The sequence below is a fragment of the Ammospiza caudacuta genome, chromosome 9 (genome assembly GCF_027887145.1).
Source record: "Ammospiza caudacuta isolate bAmmCau1 chromosome 9, bAmmCau1.pri, whole genome shotgun sequence".
Taxonomy (NCBI): domain Eukaryota; kingdom Metazoa; phylum Chordata; class Aves; order Passeriformes; family Passerellidae; genus Ammospiza; species Ammospiza caudacuta.
In genome coordinates, this window is record NC_080601.1 from 10,513,031 (window position 1) to 10,526,553 (window position 13,523).

Below are 13,523 nucleotides of genomic sequence, written 5' to 3' on the forward strand. Positions count from 1 at the left end.
GAAAGTAAGATATTAAAACATACCAGGATAATAGCATGTGTAGTCAGGCAAGGTAAGTAATTGGATGTCTGTACAGAAATGTTTCTTATGTAAGTCTGATTCTTGACAATTCTTTAAAAAATTGTGAGCCTGTAAACATAAGCTATTACTCTTCCTGCTCCCAAAATACCATGCATCAACTCAAGGATGCTAATGGGACTGTGCTGAATAAACAGAGCCAGCTCATCTATCAATTATTTGATGAACATCTGGACATAAAGAGGAGGCAAACTGCTGATACAAAATTGTTAATAAATAGGACTTTCAGGATGCAGTGAGGGAAGAAGTGGACAACTTTTGAGAGCCTGGATTACCTAAAAATAGATTGTACAAGGCCGTAGTCTGGGGGATAAATGAGGGTTCATTTTCTAAGGGGAACTTCATCCATTGGCTCCATTACTTCATAAAAACACTTCCCACTATCCCAGAAGTAAGCCAGTACAGGAAGGAAGGAAGGCAAACGTGGCCCTGCATTGTATGAGGACACGTGTTTCAGCAGAGAGAAAGTATTGCTGTAGTTGTTTAGAACTTAAGTGAGCTGAGGCACACAGTCCTGCTGCTAAGCTTTGTGTTGGGTAGCCCCATTCTCACTTCAGACTAATCACTGTCTCTCTTGCACCAAACCCATCTCTAATCTTACAGAGCTGAAAATTCTCCTTCTGTTTTCATATGCAATTCAAGGTCTGTAAGACATTGGCATCAAGGTGACGCTTTGTAACACATTTTTCCTTCTCTATAGCTGGCAGATGTTATCTGTAGACTATTGTTACTATAATTGCATATAATTCAAAGCAGTTGGGAAAAACTCTTTTACTTTACTAAGTGAAATAGACACTATCCACCTGTATTGTACCAGGGAGTATTTTCTAATTGTTAGCAATTCTATTCTTCAGCATTAAGGTTTCATCAATAACTGATTTTTTATTGTTTTGGTTTGGTTTTGTCATCAAAGAAAATAAAAGGGAAAAATTATTTTACCCTATATAAGTGACAGACATCACTCATATATTTTGGGGGTGTAAATAATATTTTTCTCTTTCCTTGTAAAATGAAGTAAATATTTTCTATTATGAGTTTGCTGTTCTGGTATTTGTTTTAAATTGTGAAAAAACAGATCTCAGCATTGACAAGCCCTGAAAACACAAACCCCAAACTTTTCCCATATGTATATTGCCAAGTAGTTGCTGTCTGCCCGTTGCTCTTCTTCCTCTCTGGGCCTTTTGCCTTGACCTCTCTGCCAGGCTGCACAGACCATTTTGTCTCTAAATAGGAGCAAAAGGAGCTGAATTAACTAATGAGCAATTTTAGCTTGTTTCAAAATCCAAGTCTATTCCTTCCCTGTGTCTATCCAGCAACCTTGATTTGTGTCCATGACTCCAAGGTGTCTCCATTTCCTCAGCTTTTCCTCACACATTTGACACTGTGATCTTACAGATTATGTGCTAGCCAGAAGAACTGGCATAGACAAAATAAGCCGGTGGAAAAAGGTGCTTGCAATTGTCAGTGGATGGTCAGAACACAATGTAATGATACCATTGTGTGTTGGTGACATTTGCTTTTTCCTGAGGCAGGTTCACGTGTTTGTACCGTGGTGCCAGTCACGCTGTTCTATCCACAGGAAGACTTGGATCCCTGTCTCACAAAGACTCTACTCCAAGCCGTACTTTATGTTAAAATGAGGAGGATTTTTTGATTCCATCTGCTTGAGAGTTAAATTTTTCTTCTCCATTGGACATATTAAATGAAAAAAACCCTTTCAATATTAAGAAAACATACAACGTTGATTTGAAATAACCAGTAATTTTATGTCATCAGGACAGTTTGATTTTAATAGCATAGGAATATAAATTAGAAATTTTTTTTATGGTTTGTAAACTAGTTGCACAGCAATTTCATTAGTATGATTTCGGTCACAATTTTCAGCTTTCAGCTGCCTGGAGAAGGAAGTGCTCAGACCTGCAGTTTGTGCTTTGGGTGTTTTTGAGATGATGCATTTGGATTGAAATTAATGCTTTTCTGAACATTATGATAGATTTTTACTTCGGAAATGTCTATAATACATTATATATAGTATATAAAATAATCTATTTTAATTTGACTGAATTCAATAGTTGGAAGTTACTTTTCTGTGCATTGTAAATATGCAGCACAGTTTAAAATGCCCTTTTTTGAAGAACTGTTAGGTGGGTTGTGCATTTTGAAGTTTTTTGAGAAGCATCAGTAGAGAATTTAACATGGAGGAGGAATAAATGTGTGAATAAATATATAAAAGGTGCATAAGTTCATGCTTTTATTTGTTTAAAATATTTACATGTCTCCTGAATTTTTAGCTGCAACATGAGAAAGCTGAACTGGAGCAGCATTTAGAACAGGAACAAGAATTCCAAGTGAACAAACTGATGAAGAAGATTAAGAAACTGGAAAATGATACAATTTCGAAGCAGCTCACCCTGGAGCAGGTAACTCTTTCATTGCACCATTATATGACTGAAAAAAACCCGAGTCTTTCTTTTGTCTTAGATTTGACTTAATGTTTTAAGCATGTAAGAAACTGGGCAGTATTGAGAATGTAGAAAAGTCAGTTCAGCTTCCAAAGCAATAGAAAAGTAACATAGTTTATTGTGAGAAACTTGGATTAGTTTTTTTCATGGCCATTATATCTGAGTATCTATAGTATATTTGTTACAGTACCCTTTGTGTGGGCCTTCATGTCTGCTGGACAGCAGTGACTTTTGCAAATGCAGCAGTTTTGTAAATAATGCTGCCTGTTGCTGTTCATCATCTTCCACTCATGCTGCTGGTGAGAAAAGACTGTCACTTCTGGTGGTGTTAAGCACAGTAGTAAATGATCTGTTTGTGGTCTGGCTGTGCTCTAGGTCGCCTTTTGGTGGCAGCTTGGATAGCACAGCTATCTGTGAGTTGTCAGCTGTGTGTATCCTTCAGAAGCCTTGAAGTGAGACTGCATCCAGCTCCCTTTCTCCCCAGGCAGTCATGAAGATTGCAGAGATAAAACACCCCTTGTTTGGCTGTGTTTCCACAGGATGTTTAGACATTGGGGGTGCTCATGTCTGATTTTAGGCATCTGCATCAAAGCATCTCAGTGGTGTCAGTAGGAGACCTTTTGACTTAAATGGCAAACTGGTGAAACCTTTAGGCTTGTTAAAGGACTCCACATTTTCTGGTACGTGCAGGTCCAGTAATTCAGGTGATGTAAATATAATGTGTTATCTCTGTGATTTCTTCTGCTGTGGAGCTTTTTTGGTTGCTGGTAATCTGAATTGTTGCCAGTTTTGTATGAGTCTCCTTTTTCTGTTGGCATGGATAAATTAGTTAATGGCTATCTAAATGATCAAGTGATCTTGATTCTCATGGTAACATTTATATGGAGAGACCTATGGAACAAACTGAAAAATAAAAGGTAGGAATATGTAGTTACCAACAAATCCTTACCCAGCATGGAAATTAGCATGAGGTTGAAATAACTCTCTTAGCCACAAGGTGGTGGTGGCTGCCACTTAATCAAAATGCAAAGTAAGCTTAACATACTAAGCTGTGGCAGTCTTTGAAATGTTAGCATGAGCCATGGCTGAAATCTTCATGGTATTATTTTTGTCTCATTCTGGACAGACTGACTTGTGAAATCATAAAATTTGAAACTTGTTGCTGCATCTAAATGTCAGTGATACACTGTTCAAAAAGCACAGATGCACAAAGGTCTTTAGTACCTGGCATTGAAAACTTTGTGAAGATGGTAAAATTTACCTGTCAGTCTTGCTTAGAAATTCCATGTGAATTTAGTGTAATTCACTGTATGCCTTTGTTTTCTCTCACAGTAAGGTAGAGTAAATATCAGGTTAGTTAGGGCTTCAGTACCCTTTCTTTCCTCACACTAATTAAAAGTGCTGATTGTGCTAATTAACCAGCTGAAGCAGCAGCCTTGGGGCATGTGCTGTACCTAGCAAGAAACAACCCAAAATTGTGAGGAGACTCAATGTTGCCTTCATTGCACATAGAGAGAATTAAGGAAGAGAGATTGTGACAATCTGCAGCACAACCATCAGAACACCTGTTAAACAGGGCTTGGAAGGAGAACTCCAGTGCTTTAAACTGGGCTACATTGAGATCTGTCACTAGTCAGTGAGCAGATAATTACAGCATATGTTCACTAAAATGTTGTTTCTAAAATAGAGAGAGTGAATTATCTGTGCTTTGTGTTCTTTGTTTCTCCTTTCCTTTTTTTCATCTGAACTGCTTATACCACAGGTGATCAGGAGGTAGCTGATTTCTGGTTGCATAGAACAGTATTCCTTAATAAAAGCTAAATTGGATCTTAGGTTTCAAATGTGACCTAAAATAATTTCTTAAGTCAGCTTTAAGTCAACAGAGCATTCTTTTCTGAAGGCAAATGGTGAAGAAATTTACAGCATGTGACTATTTCATTAACTGAATGACTCAGTTAAAACGAGCAATAATGTTCTGTGTTCCAGTTCAGTGGTTTGATAGGAAATAAATAGCTGTCAGGATTGCCCTACAGAGGTCAAGTGTGTGTACTTTGCTGTTACTATTTTTAATTGCTTTTCTATTTCATACAGTGCAGTGAGAAACTAGAATTGGTGCAGTTAGGAGATGAGAAATAACAGCTAAACTTATAATAATCATCTCCTGTGTCTACTTTGAAAGTAGAAGAAACATGAGATGGAAAAATCTTTGGGAAATATTTTCTTGGAAAGCAACAGAGAATTAAAGCTACAAAGGGCAAGGTGGAGATGAGAAGCAGAGAAGTAAAATTTGGGATAGTGGGCTTAGGCAGAGATGAGCAAATTCAACTTTGATTTGGAAAACCTCCATTTCAGGAGGGAACAATTGTGCTCTTTAATAAGTTGGCAAGACAGTTGACAAATCAATAATATAGAAATACACATTAAATGGATATTTTAGCTGCATTTTGAAGTAAAGTAAGTGCATGTGAGAGAGAGAGTAAGAAGAAACACAAGTTGGTGGTGAGGAAGGTTAAAAGGAATTTTACTTTTCCTCTGAAGAGATGGTCTGAAAAGCAAGCAATGCTTCTTTGTTTCAGTGATCAAAATCGGGTGATGCTTGATTAGAATCTAGCACTGAACTTCTGTAGAGTGACCCTAGTATGACAGAGCTACTGACTTAGTCCTGAGCATAATCCCATCCTGCTCATTTTATTTCAGAATATTACCACATTGCTAAAAAATCATTGACTGGAGTACATTTCAAAGTTCACCTGAAACTATTGAGGACCAAGCCAAATACACCAATTCTTTGAATTCCCAGCTCTCAACAGGATGCTCCACTTGCTTCTGCTGTAGGTGCCATTCAGGGTGTTCTTCCTCCAAACTTTAAAATCCTGACAGTGGGAGAAACTTTCCTTGTCATAAGTGTTGTGCCAGTTGTCATGGTCCTTGTTTCCAGTGTGTTTTCATACTGCTGGATATTCTAGATCTGTTTCACCTGGTTTCTTTGGTGCTTTGTCAGAGCAGCTTCAGAGCACAACACAAGACGTATTTGGGTATTGTTGCTGATGGTTTGACTTTGCCATTGTGCACGCTCACCTACAAGCAGATTTATAATTAGTGGACTCCACTGCCTTGGTGATGGTTGCTATAATACTAAATGTAATCTGAGATTTTTCAAATCCAGGCTTATAAATAATTCACTCTGTCTTTAAATTCCAGTGTGCTCTTCTTCCTACCATTAAAAGATACGGATTTCTTTTCACCTGTATGTTCTTGTGGGTTTGTTTGTTGCTAGATCAAAACATAGTTGTAAAAAGACTAAGAGCAGGTGAATCTAAGCCATGCTGTATTGAAATAATGCAAAAGCCATTGCTGCAGAGATCATAACATTATTATGCACTATTACCGCGCCTGAGTGGGCACGGCTGGTGATAGAGAGACGGTGAATCTTGTTTCTTGAATCAGAAGGCTTGATTTATTAAGATATTATATATAATACATTATTACTATACTAATAGAATATAGAGAGAGAGGTTTGCAGAGCAGCTAGGCTAGACTAAGAATAGATATAAAAGAATCCACAACAAAGCTGTGGCCAAGGACTCAGTCCCCTGGCTTGCACTGGTGATTGGCCCTTAATTATAAACATAAAACATGAACCAATCACCAATCAAAATAGGTGCCCCTGTTGCATTCCCCAGCAGCTGGTAATAATTGTTTACCTTGTCTTCGGAGGCCTCTGGCCTCCCGAAGACACAGAAATCCGAAAGAAAGGATTTCTGTGGAGAAATGTCTGCGACAATGCACTAACACTTTTTTCATCATGTGATTATCTAGCTAACTGCAATGTAGGGGAGATCTGGGTTTTGCTAATGTAGAAGCACAGTGTGCAGATTGCCAGGACATTTTGTGTAGTTGCTTCCCTCTGCACATTCCCAGCCCCAGGCATTGGCCAGACTGTCTGGGGAGCCCTGAGGCACAGTGCCCTGTGCTCCTGGGGCTGAGCCCCTTGCTCTTCTACCACTCCACCTCAGCCATGTGGGGAACAAAGTGTAGCTCAGGATCCAAATTCTCATCCTCGTGGTGAGGCTGAGGCATGTTGCTCCTGACTTCTCTTTTATTGAGATGTAGGTTCCCTGAGCTGTTAGTGTACATCTGGAAACTCAAACATGGAAAGATTTGCCAGACAGTGTTTCTAAGTATGTTCCCTATTACTCATCAGCATATGTCTGCTTCTGCTCACAGTAACTAATTCCTCTAACCTTTAAAGAAGAAAGTTGTACATTCATTAAACTTGCACTGGTACCTGAAGTGTGTAAGTTTATATTTTGTTTGGGTTTCTCACCATTAATTTAGTGGTTAGCACTAATAGTTTACAGATTTAGATGCTGCAACAGCCCTTCAGCCAGTGATGTAATAAATGGCAAATGCTTATGTCTGTTTTCAGTCTTTCCATTTTCTAATGTAAGATAATTTGTCCAGCAGAAAAGTGGTGTTAACTAAGCTTGGCTTGGAAAAATGCTTCCATGCTGTTTTCCGCCTGTAAAGGTGTTGATCTGTTCTCAAATATTTGTTATTGACAACTTCTTGAGTTCAGTTGTATTGCTACAGAGTAAGATCAGCTGTGCCTCTTAATATTCTCTTCTTAGTAATACTTGCATTGTATTTCTGCATAAACACCAATAATAGGTATCTTCCTGTGTGGGTCTACATTGTATCTTCTTTTATTAACTTCAGAGTATAAGGTTTTGCATTATATGTTTTATTAACTTGTAGTAGATTTAAGAATGCTTGTTCACACAGTAAGTGAAAGTGATTAATGGCAAGTTAAGCTTTTAATTTTATAAAACCTTTGCTTAGATAGAATTACATTTGTTTTGCTAGCAAGGATTGATACAGTAACACCTAAGGCAGCTCATGTAACTTTTTCTTTAATATTGTTATGTCCTTTACCTAACACTAGGCGCACAAGGCAAACATGGCTTTTCTTCTATTTCTGGATTACTTAACTGTGGTTCTTCCACGAAAAACATCTACAACTTTTCAAAATATTAAACATTGGTGTACTGAACAGTAAATTCAGTTTGAATTTCACAGATTCATGGTATAGGAGAGGTCTTTAAATAAGGTTGATAAGTCATCAGTGCCTGCATATCCAGGGCTTATGTTCTTGCTTATTGGCCAGGGACAAGTTTTCTGAGAAGAACTTGTGTTAAGGAGATAACAACTGTGCAATCTCGATTTTTCCAGTGCATTGTACCTGAATTGTGTCTCCTCTTCCCCCTCTCCTTGCTCCTGTGAAGCATTACATAAAATGGTGTTGGAGCTTTCCTAATGGCAGTTCCTTGCAAAAAATCCATGCCCATCATTTTCAGTAATTGTTTTTCCTCTGCAGCTAAGACGTGAGAAGATTGACCTTGAGAACACTTTGGAGCAGGAACAAGAAGCACTAGTGAACCGTCTCTGGAAGAGGATGGATAAGCTTGAAGCAGAAAAACGGTTTGTGTTGTTACAGTGCTCTTGTTACTGTGGGAGAGGATTTTTGTGGCATTCACATTCTCTGAAAAAAATCCTTTTGCCCAGGATTTTTCTCCTGGGAAGCTGAGAGGCCTCATGGAAAAAGGAAAACAATTCTTATCTCATTTGCCTCTCCTCTGTTGTGCTCACATGTGGAATGTGTTTGGAGATTGTTCACCCACAGGTGATTGTTTCACTGGATTCTGCTGTGAGTTGTTTTGGCTCATTGGCCAGTTTGGCCAAGCTGTGTTGAGACTCTGGAGAGAGTCATGAGTTTTCATTATCTTTTCAGCATTTAGTAAGTATCCCTTCTGTATTCTTTAGTATAGTATAGTATTCTTTAGCATAATATAGTATTATAAATTAATAAATTAGCCTTCTGAGAACATGGAGTCAGATGCATCATTCCTGCCTTTGTCAGGGAATTCCCAGCAAATACAATACTTTTTAATACATCATGTCTGGATTAAATATGTTCATCTCTGTCCCACAAGAGTTGTCTGATCTGTGAAAATCTGGAAGATGAAGCAGTTGAAAAGTTCCTTGTTAGCATGATGCCACATTATTGATTGCTTAAAGTAGATAAAACTAACTAGTATAAGAAATTACCTAGGAAAGCTTGAAGGAATTTATTGATTTTTTTCTACGGCTGATAGCCTCCTTTTAAAGCTTCTGGTTTGTAGTCAGCTTTAAATTCAGGGTATTTTACTGTGTTTGTGATATGAGAAGCTCTTGTTTTTTCCCTATCTGCTTAAAGAAAACTTGAGCTTTTTCTCAGTGGTTTGCACTCATGTCATTGAGACTTCCCAATGCTTCTTTAGTAGACGTTAAGACAGTGACTCTTTATATTATTGGAACAGCTGAAATTAAAATTACATATGAAAGCAACCATCTCTTAAATGTTATAATAACAAGAACTCAGTTTGAGGAGGAAATAGGAGAGAATAATGATTAATGATTATTAATACCTGATATTTTTATGTGTCTATTGTTATGTTAATGTGACCCTCTGAATCTTGGCTGGGGCCTCAGAAAACACCTGAGCCTGAGTGAACGGCAGGTTTTGTAGTTTACTAGGACAATATTTTTTACCTTTTTTTATTTTGAATTAAAAACTAAACTTTCTAACTCCTCCCCAATGTATCTCCCCTCAGACAGTAGTTAAAGTAAACCCTGCATACCTTTCAGAATCCTTGCAATGGCTTTCTGGGATACAAGAGGTTTTCATTAGAATGGAAGGTAAAGTTTGCACTCTTTTTCATACAGAATTTTGCAGGAGAAATTAGACCAGCCAGTATCTGCTCCACCATCACCCAGAGACATATCAATGGAGATAGACTCTCCTGAAAATATGATGAGACATATCAGGTTTTTAAAGAATGAAGTGGAGAGGTTAAAGAAACAACTGAGAGCTGCACAGTTACAGCGTGAGTAAACAGCTTGTTTCAAATCTTCTCAAGTTTTTGCATTGTAAGATTTTTATATGTACTTTCTTAAGTTTGAATTGAAGGTAGAAGTGGAAAAACATGGGGCAGGTTCAGATTACAGCATTTTCGTAATTGCAGTGTTATTGCTTGTTGATGTATTTGTGCTGTAGTTTAGAGGGTTCTTTAGCTTTGATAAAAGGATGTCTGAAAGAATAAAAAAATAATCCTTGACTATTTTGTACCAGAAAAATATGTATCTATCTTTTTTTCCGGAAACTTGGCAGTATTTCAATATACAAATTTTTCAAAACATATTTATGGCCTACTTTGTAGGGGTCATGTTGCAAATTAAGAATTACCCAAAAGAATTAACAGCTAGTGAAATAAAGGTCAGCTGTATGTAAGAGTTTCACTTGTTAATGATTGTGGCAACCTGAGGCAGCTGTTGCACAGTATAGCAGCATTAATTTGCTGTGTCCTTTCCTGTGTAAGATGGCTCTGAGGCATAAAGAGCTGTTCCATAACAGGTTCCTGTTGTGCAGGCTGGGGCCCCTTGGCCAGCAGTGGGAGCTGCATTTTGCCCTGCCTGCCCAGGAGGGGGCTGAGCACTGAGCACAGCTGCCAGGAGGCTGCTGGCACCTTCCCTTGCACTTTGCAGTGCCAGTCCTTCATTCCCTCCTGCTGAATCTGCAATTCCTGTCTGGGAGGCAGCACTTTTGCCTGGTTCTGAGTCAGTGGCGTTGCAGTGCAATTGGTGAGTGGGGAGATACCTCAGCACATGGCCAGAAAAATCTGGGCAAATGCAGAACAAGTCAGGATCAGCCCTCTCTGGCCAACCAGGCCAGCTGGAATATTTCAACCTCCATTTAGAAAAGGAGATTACTGAAGGCAGAAGTCTTCCTTCAGGACAGTGATGATGGATCAAGAGTGCTCTTTTGCAGAGACCTTGTGCACAAGTTTGTGGCATTAATAATTTGTGGCTGTTAAAAGAAGATAAGGACAGCTAATCTTTGTACTTGCAAATTCTGCACTGCAGCCTTCACCGACTGAAGTTCAGAACAAGAGCAAGGCCTTAGATTAAAAGTACTCTTTGTGCAAATCCAGCCTAATTAATTTCATTTCAAGTATCCCCTATTTTTTAAGTGGTTTCTTTTTGAACTACTGTGATTTAGAGTAAAAAATTGAAAGCACTAATGTCAAATTTACATTGAAAATAAGAGCTTGGTTTAAAAGGACTCTCTCCCTTTGTGAACAGGTTAAACAGAACTGCAATGCAAATAGCAGAGCTGGTAGGAATGGTGGATGGGCCAGCCTGCAAGCAGAAGATGAAACTGAAATGCAGTTTTCAGATTGGTGTTTGTAATACATGGTCATTAGAGAACCTCTAGTATTCTTCTTAAGTACTTAATGAAATCTGCTGATGAAATTCTGATACTTGTATTACATTTTTTATTTCTGAAACACTTCTAGGAACTGGTGTGGTATGATAATAGTGTTCAGGAAGTGGCACTTAAAGGCAATATTTCCACAGAAGAGAGATAAATCACATGTTGTTAATAGTTTGGGAGCAGGTCTCTAAAAGAGGAATATTCTTTACCTTGAAGGTTGTTGCATAAAGGAGTGATGACAAAGCATGATGAGTTGTTTTGGGTTTTCTTCATGTCAGGGATTTAACTGCAAGCTTGCTTAAATGCTGCAAAATCTCACAAAATACATTGTGTTTCTCATAAATCTTCATCACATATTGCATTTTATTTAAGTAATCTGTCAAAAAGCTTTGTAACTTTTCATAATTTGACTTTGTCACCTTAAATAATCTGTGGTACCAGACCATTTAAGTGATGTTTGCTGAACTTGTTTAGAACTGACAACTCAAATTGCCCCAAGTAGACCTCTTGTTGGCTTTTAATATTAAAATTGAATACAATTTTATTAGTAGTATTTTAATATTGGCAAATGTTCTGTTGCAAGTTTCTATGATAAGATGTGTAATTGAAAGAGTGCTGTAGAATATATATAAAGTAGCAATTTTAATACAAGTTTGAGTTTGGAGTTTCAGAACTTGTGTTGTGCTTCCTCCTTCAAAATGAAAGTATACCTTGAAAATAATTTCTTCAGTGTGTTGCAGGAAAATCTTGGTAAATGTGGAATAGCATTATTTTAATGGAGCAGGAATCAGTATTTTTTCTTAATGGTTTTAGTTATGTTTTCTTAATAAAATGTTTCTTTCTTTTCAAATTTATTTTAAAAAATACTTTTGGTTCATAGTAGTGAGTTTTGTTTGTTTTTCTTACATTTTATTTTCAAACTTGATGTCAAACAATAGTTTATTTTAATAGTTACTATTCTGAATTAGACTTTGAACTAATGACTTAGAGGTGAAAATTTTCAGTGATCTATCCTGAGCATTTTCTACACCTTGATCTTGAAGTGTTGGAGTAAAATTAGGCACAACATACTTGGCTGCCTGAGAAATTGAATTTTAATCAACTTTTGACAAAACTATGAATTTCAGATTCAGAGAAGATGGCACAATACTTAGAGGAGGAGCGACATATGAGAGAAGAAAACTTGAGACTTCAAAGAAAGTTACAGAGGGAAATGGAACGTAGGGAAGCTCTCTGCAGACAACTGTCAGAAAGTGAATCCAGCTTAGAAATGGATGATGAAAGGTTTGTGTTCTTTTGGCCATCCAGATGTGTTGGACTTCTTTATCAGTATTTATACTACTTTTTGAATATTATGGAATAATTTTAGAAGTAACTTGTATATGGGTTTAATATGCATATCAAATTCCAGCATAGTCCAGGAATTGTATCAATGTTGTACAGAATTTGCATTAGTTTTAACAGTGAGTAAGAAAATATTTATATCTGAAGATTGTTTTGGGGTTTGATAATATATATTGAAATAAATACAGCTGTGAAGTTGAAAATCAGGATAATTTGATCACAACACTTTTGTTTTGCCCCCAGATTGGTAACTGTAAGGAGTTCTGTGAGATAGGGACAGCTTCTTTAGTGGGGCCTGATTTGTCCTTTGCAGAAAGTGAAATGTGCTCAGCCAAATACAAAGGGATACTGTCTAAAACTTTTGAGAGAGGAAGCATTTCCAGAACTGTTGGGTTGTCCTTGATGTCCAAACCATAACATCCTTGATTTTTTTTATCTTTTTTGCAAGCTGCTTTGCTTGCCTTGACCTTACAGATAGTCTTGAACCTTTCATGGTTTATATTGTGCTTTTTAGTGTTCTCTCATATCATAGAAACATGACTGTTATATCTTGAAAGAGGATTTTAAGTACATTTTGAATAAAACATTCTCAGTTCTTATCAAATGCTCATTATTTGGTTGAATTGTTGTATATTATTTTGGATTTATGGTAGTCCTTAAGAATAAATTTAAAAGTTACTTTGTGCTTTGTATTTTTTCTGATACTGAGAGATTTCTTTTTCCTCTTGGGTCCTTAATATATTTGTTATAAGATGTAATTTATCAGAAACAAAGTACCAGATATTTTGTGGTAAGGAGTACCCTTAAAGGTCAAAGTAGTGTGTTCATTCTGATGAAACACCAAGGCAACTTGACCTATATTGCATCTGGTATTAAGATGTAGCAAATGCTATATAAATTTAATTGTTAGAAATAGGAGATTCTGAGGCTGGAATTTTTTCTTATTAGGCTTATCTTTTCTTCCACTATTTACAGTGTAATGGAAGTACAGTCAAAATCTAAATCTATGAGAATTACCAGGATTAATCCAAAATTGGAGGAGTACCTAATAATTTTTTTACTGCCCACTTGTAAGTAGTGGTAACCAGGAAGATGCAGGCAAATTTGATTAACTATTCTGTGCTTTTAAGAAATTGTCATGTTTGGGTTTTTTTGGTACTACAAAGGCCTGACAGAATAACTCCAAATCAGGTATTTGCAGTGTAAGTAATAGAAAGCAAAGTGAGGGACAAAGCAGGCATTAGTAGTTAGCCTGAGAAGACAAAATACTTGCAGGACTATGTACAATCAGGATTTTAAAATGTCAGTTTTTGTCAGTTTATATC

General features: G+C 37.1%; 1 protein-coding gene across 1 annotated transcript in view; it reads left to right on the top strand.

Annotated features, from left to right (window-relative positions):
- CCDC6 (coiled-coil domain containing 6) overlaps positions 1-13,523 on the top strand; it is a 48,670-nt gene that overhangs the window by 24,398 nt on the left and 10,749 nt on the right. Inside the window, exons 3-6 of the mRNA XM_058810237.1 lie at positions 2,370-2,498; positions 7,918-8,021; positions 9,306-9,466; positions 11,982-12,138. Of these exons, the coding sequence (XP_058666220.1) occupies positions 2,370-2,498; positions 7,918-8,021; positions 9,306-9,466; positions 11,982-12,138 (551 nt within the window). The remainder of the gene's footprint in view (positions 1-2,369; positions 2,499-7,917; positions 8,022-9,305; positions 9,467-11,981; positions 12,139-13,523) is intronic.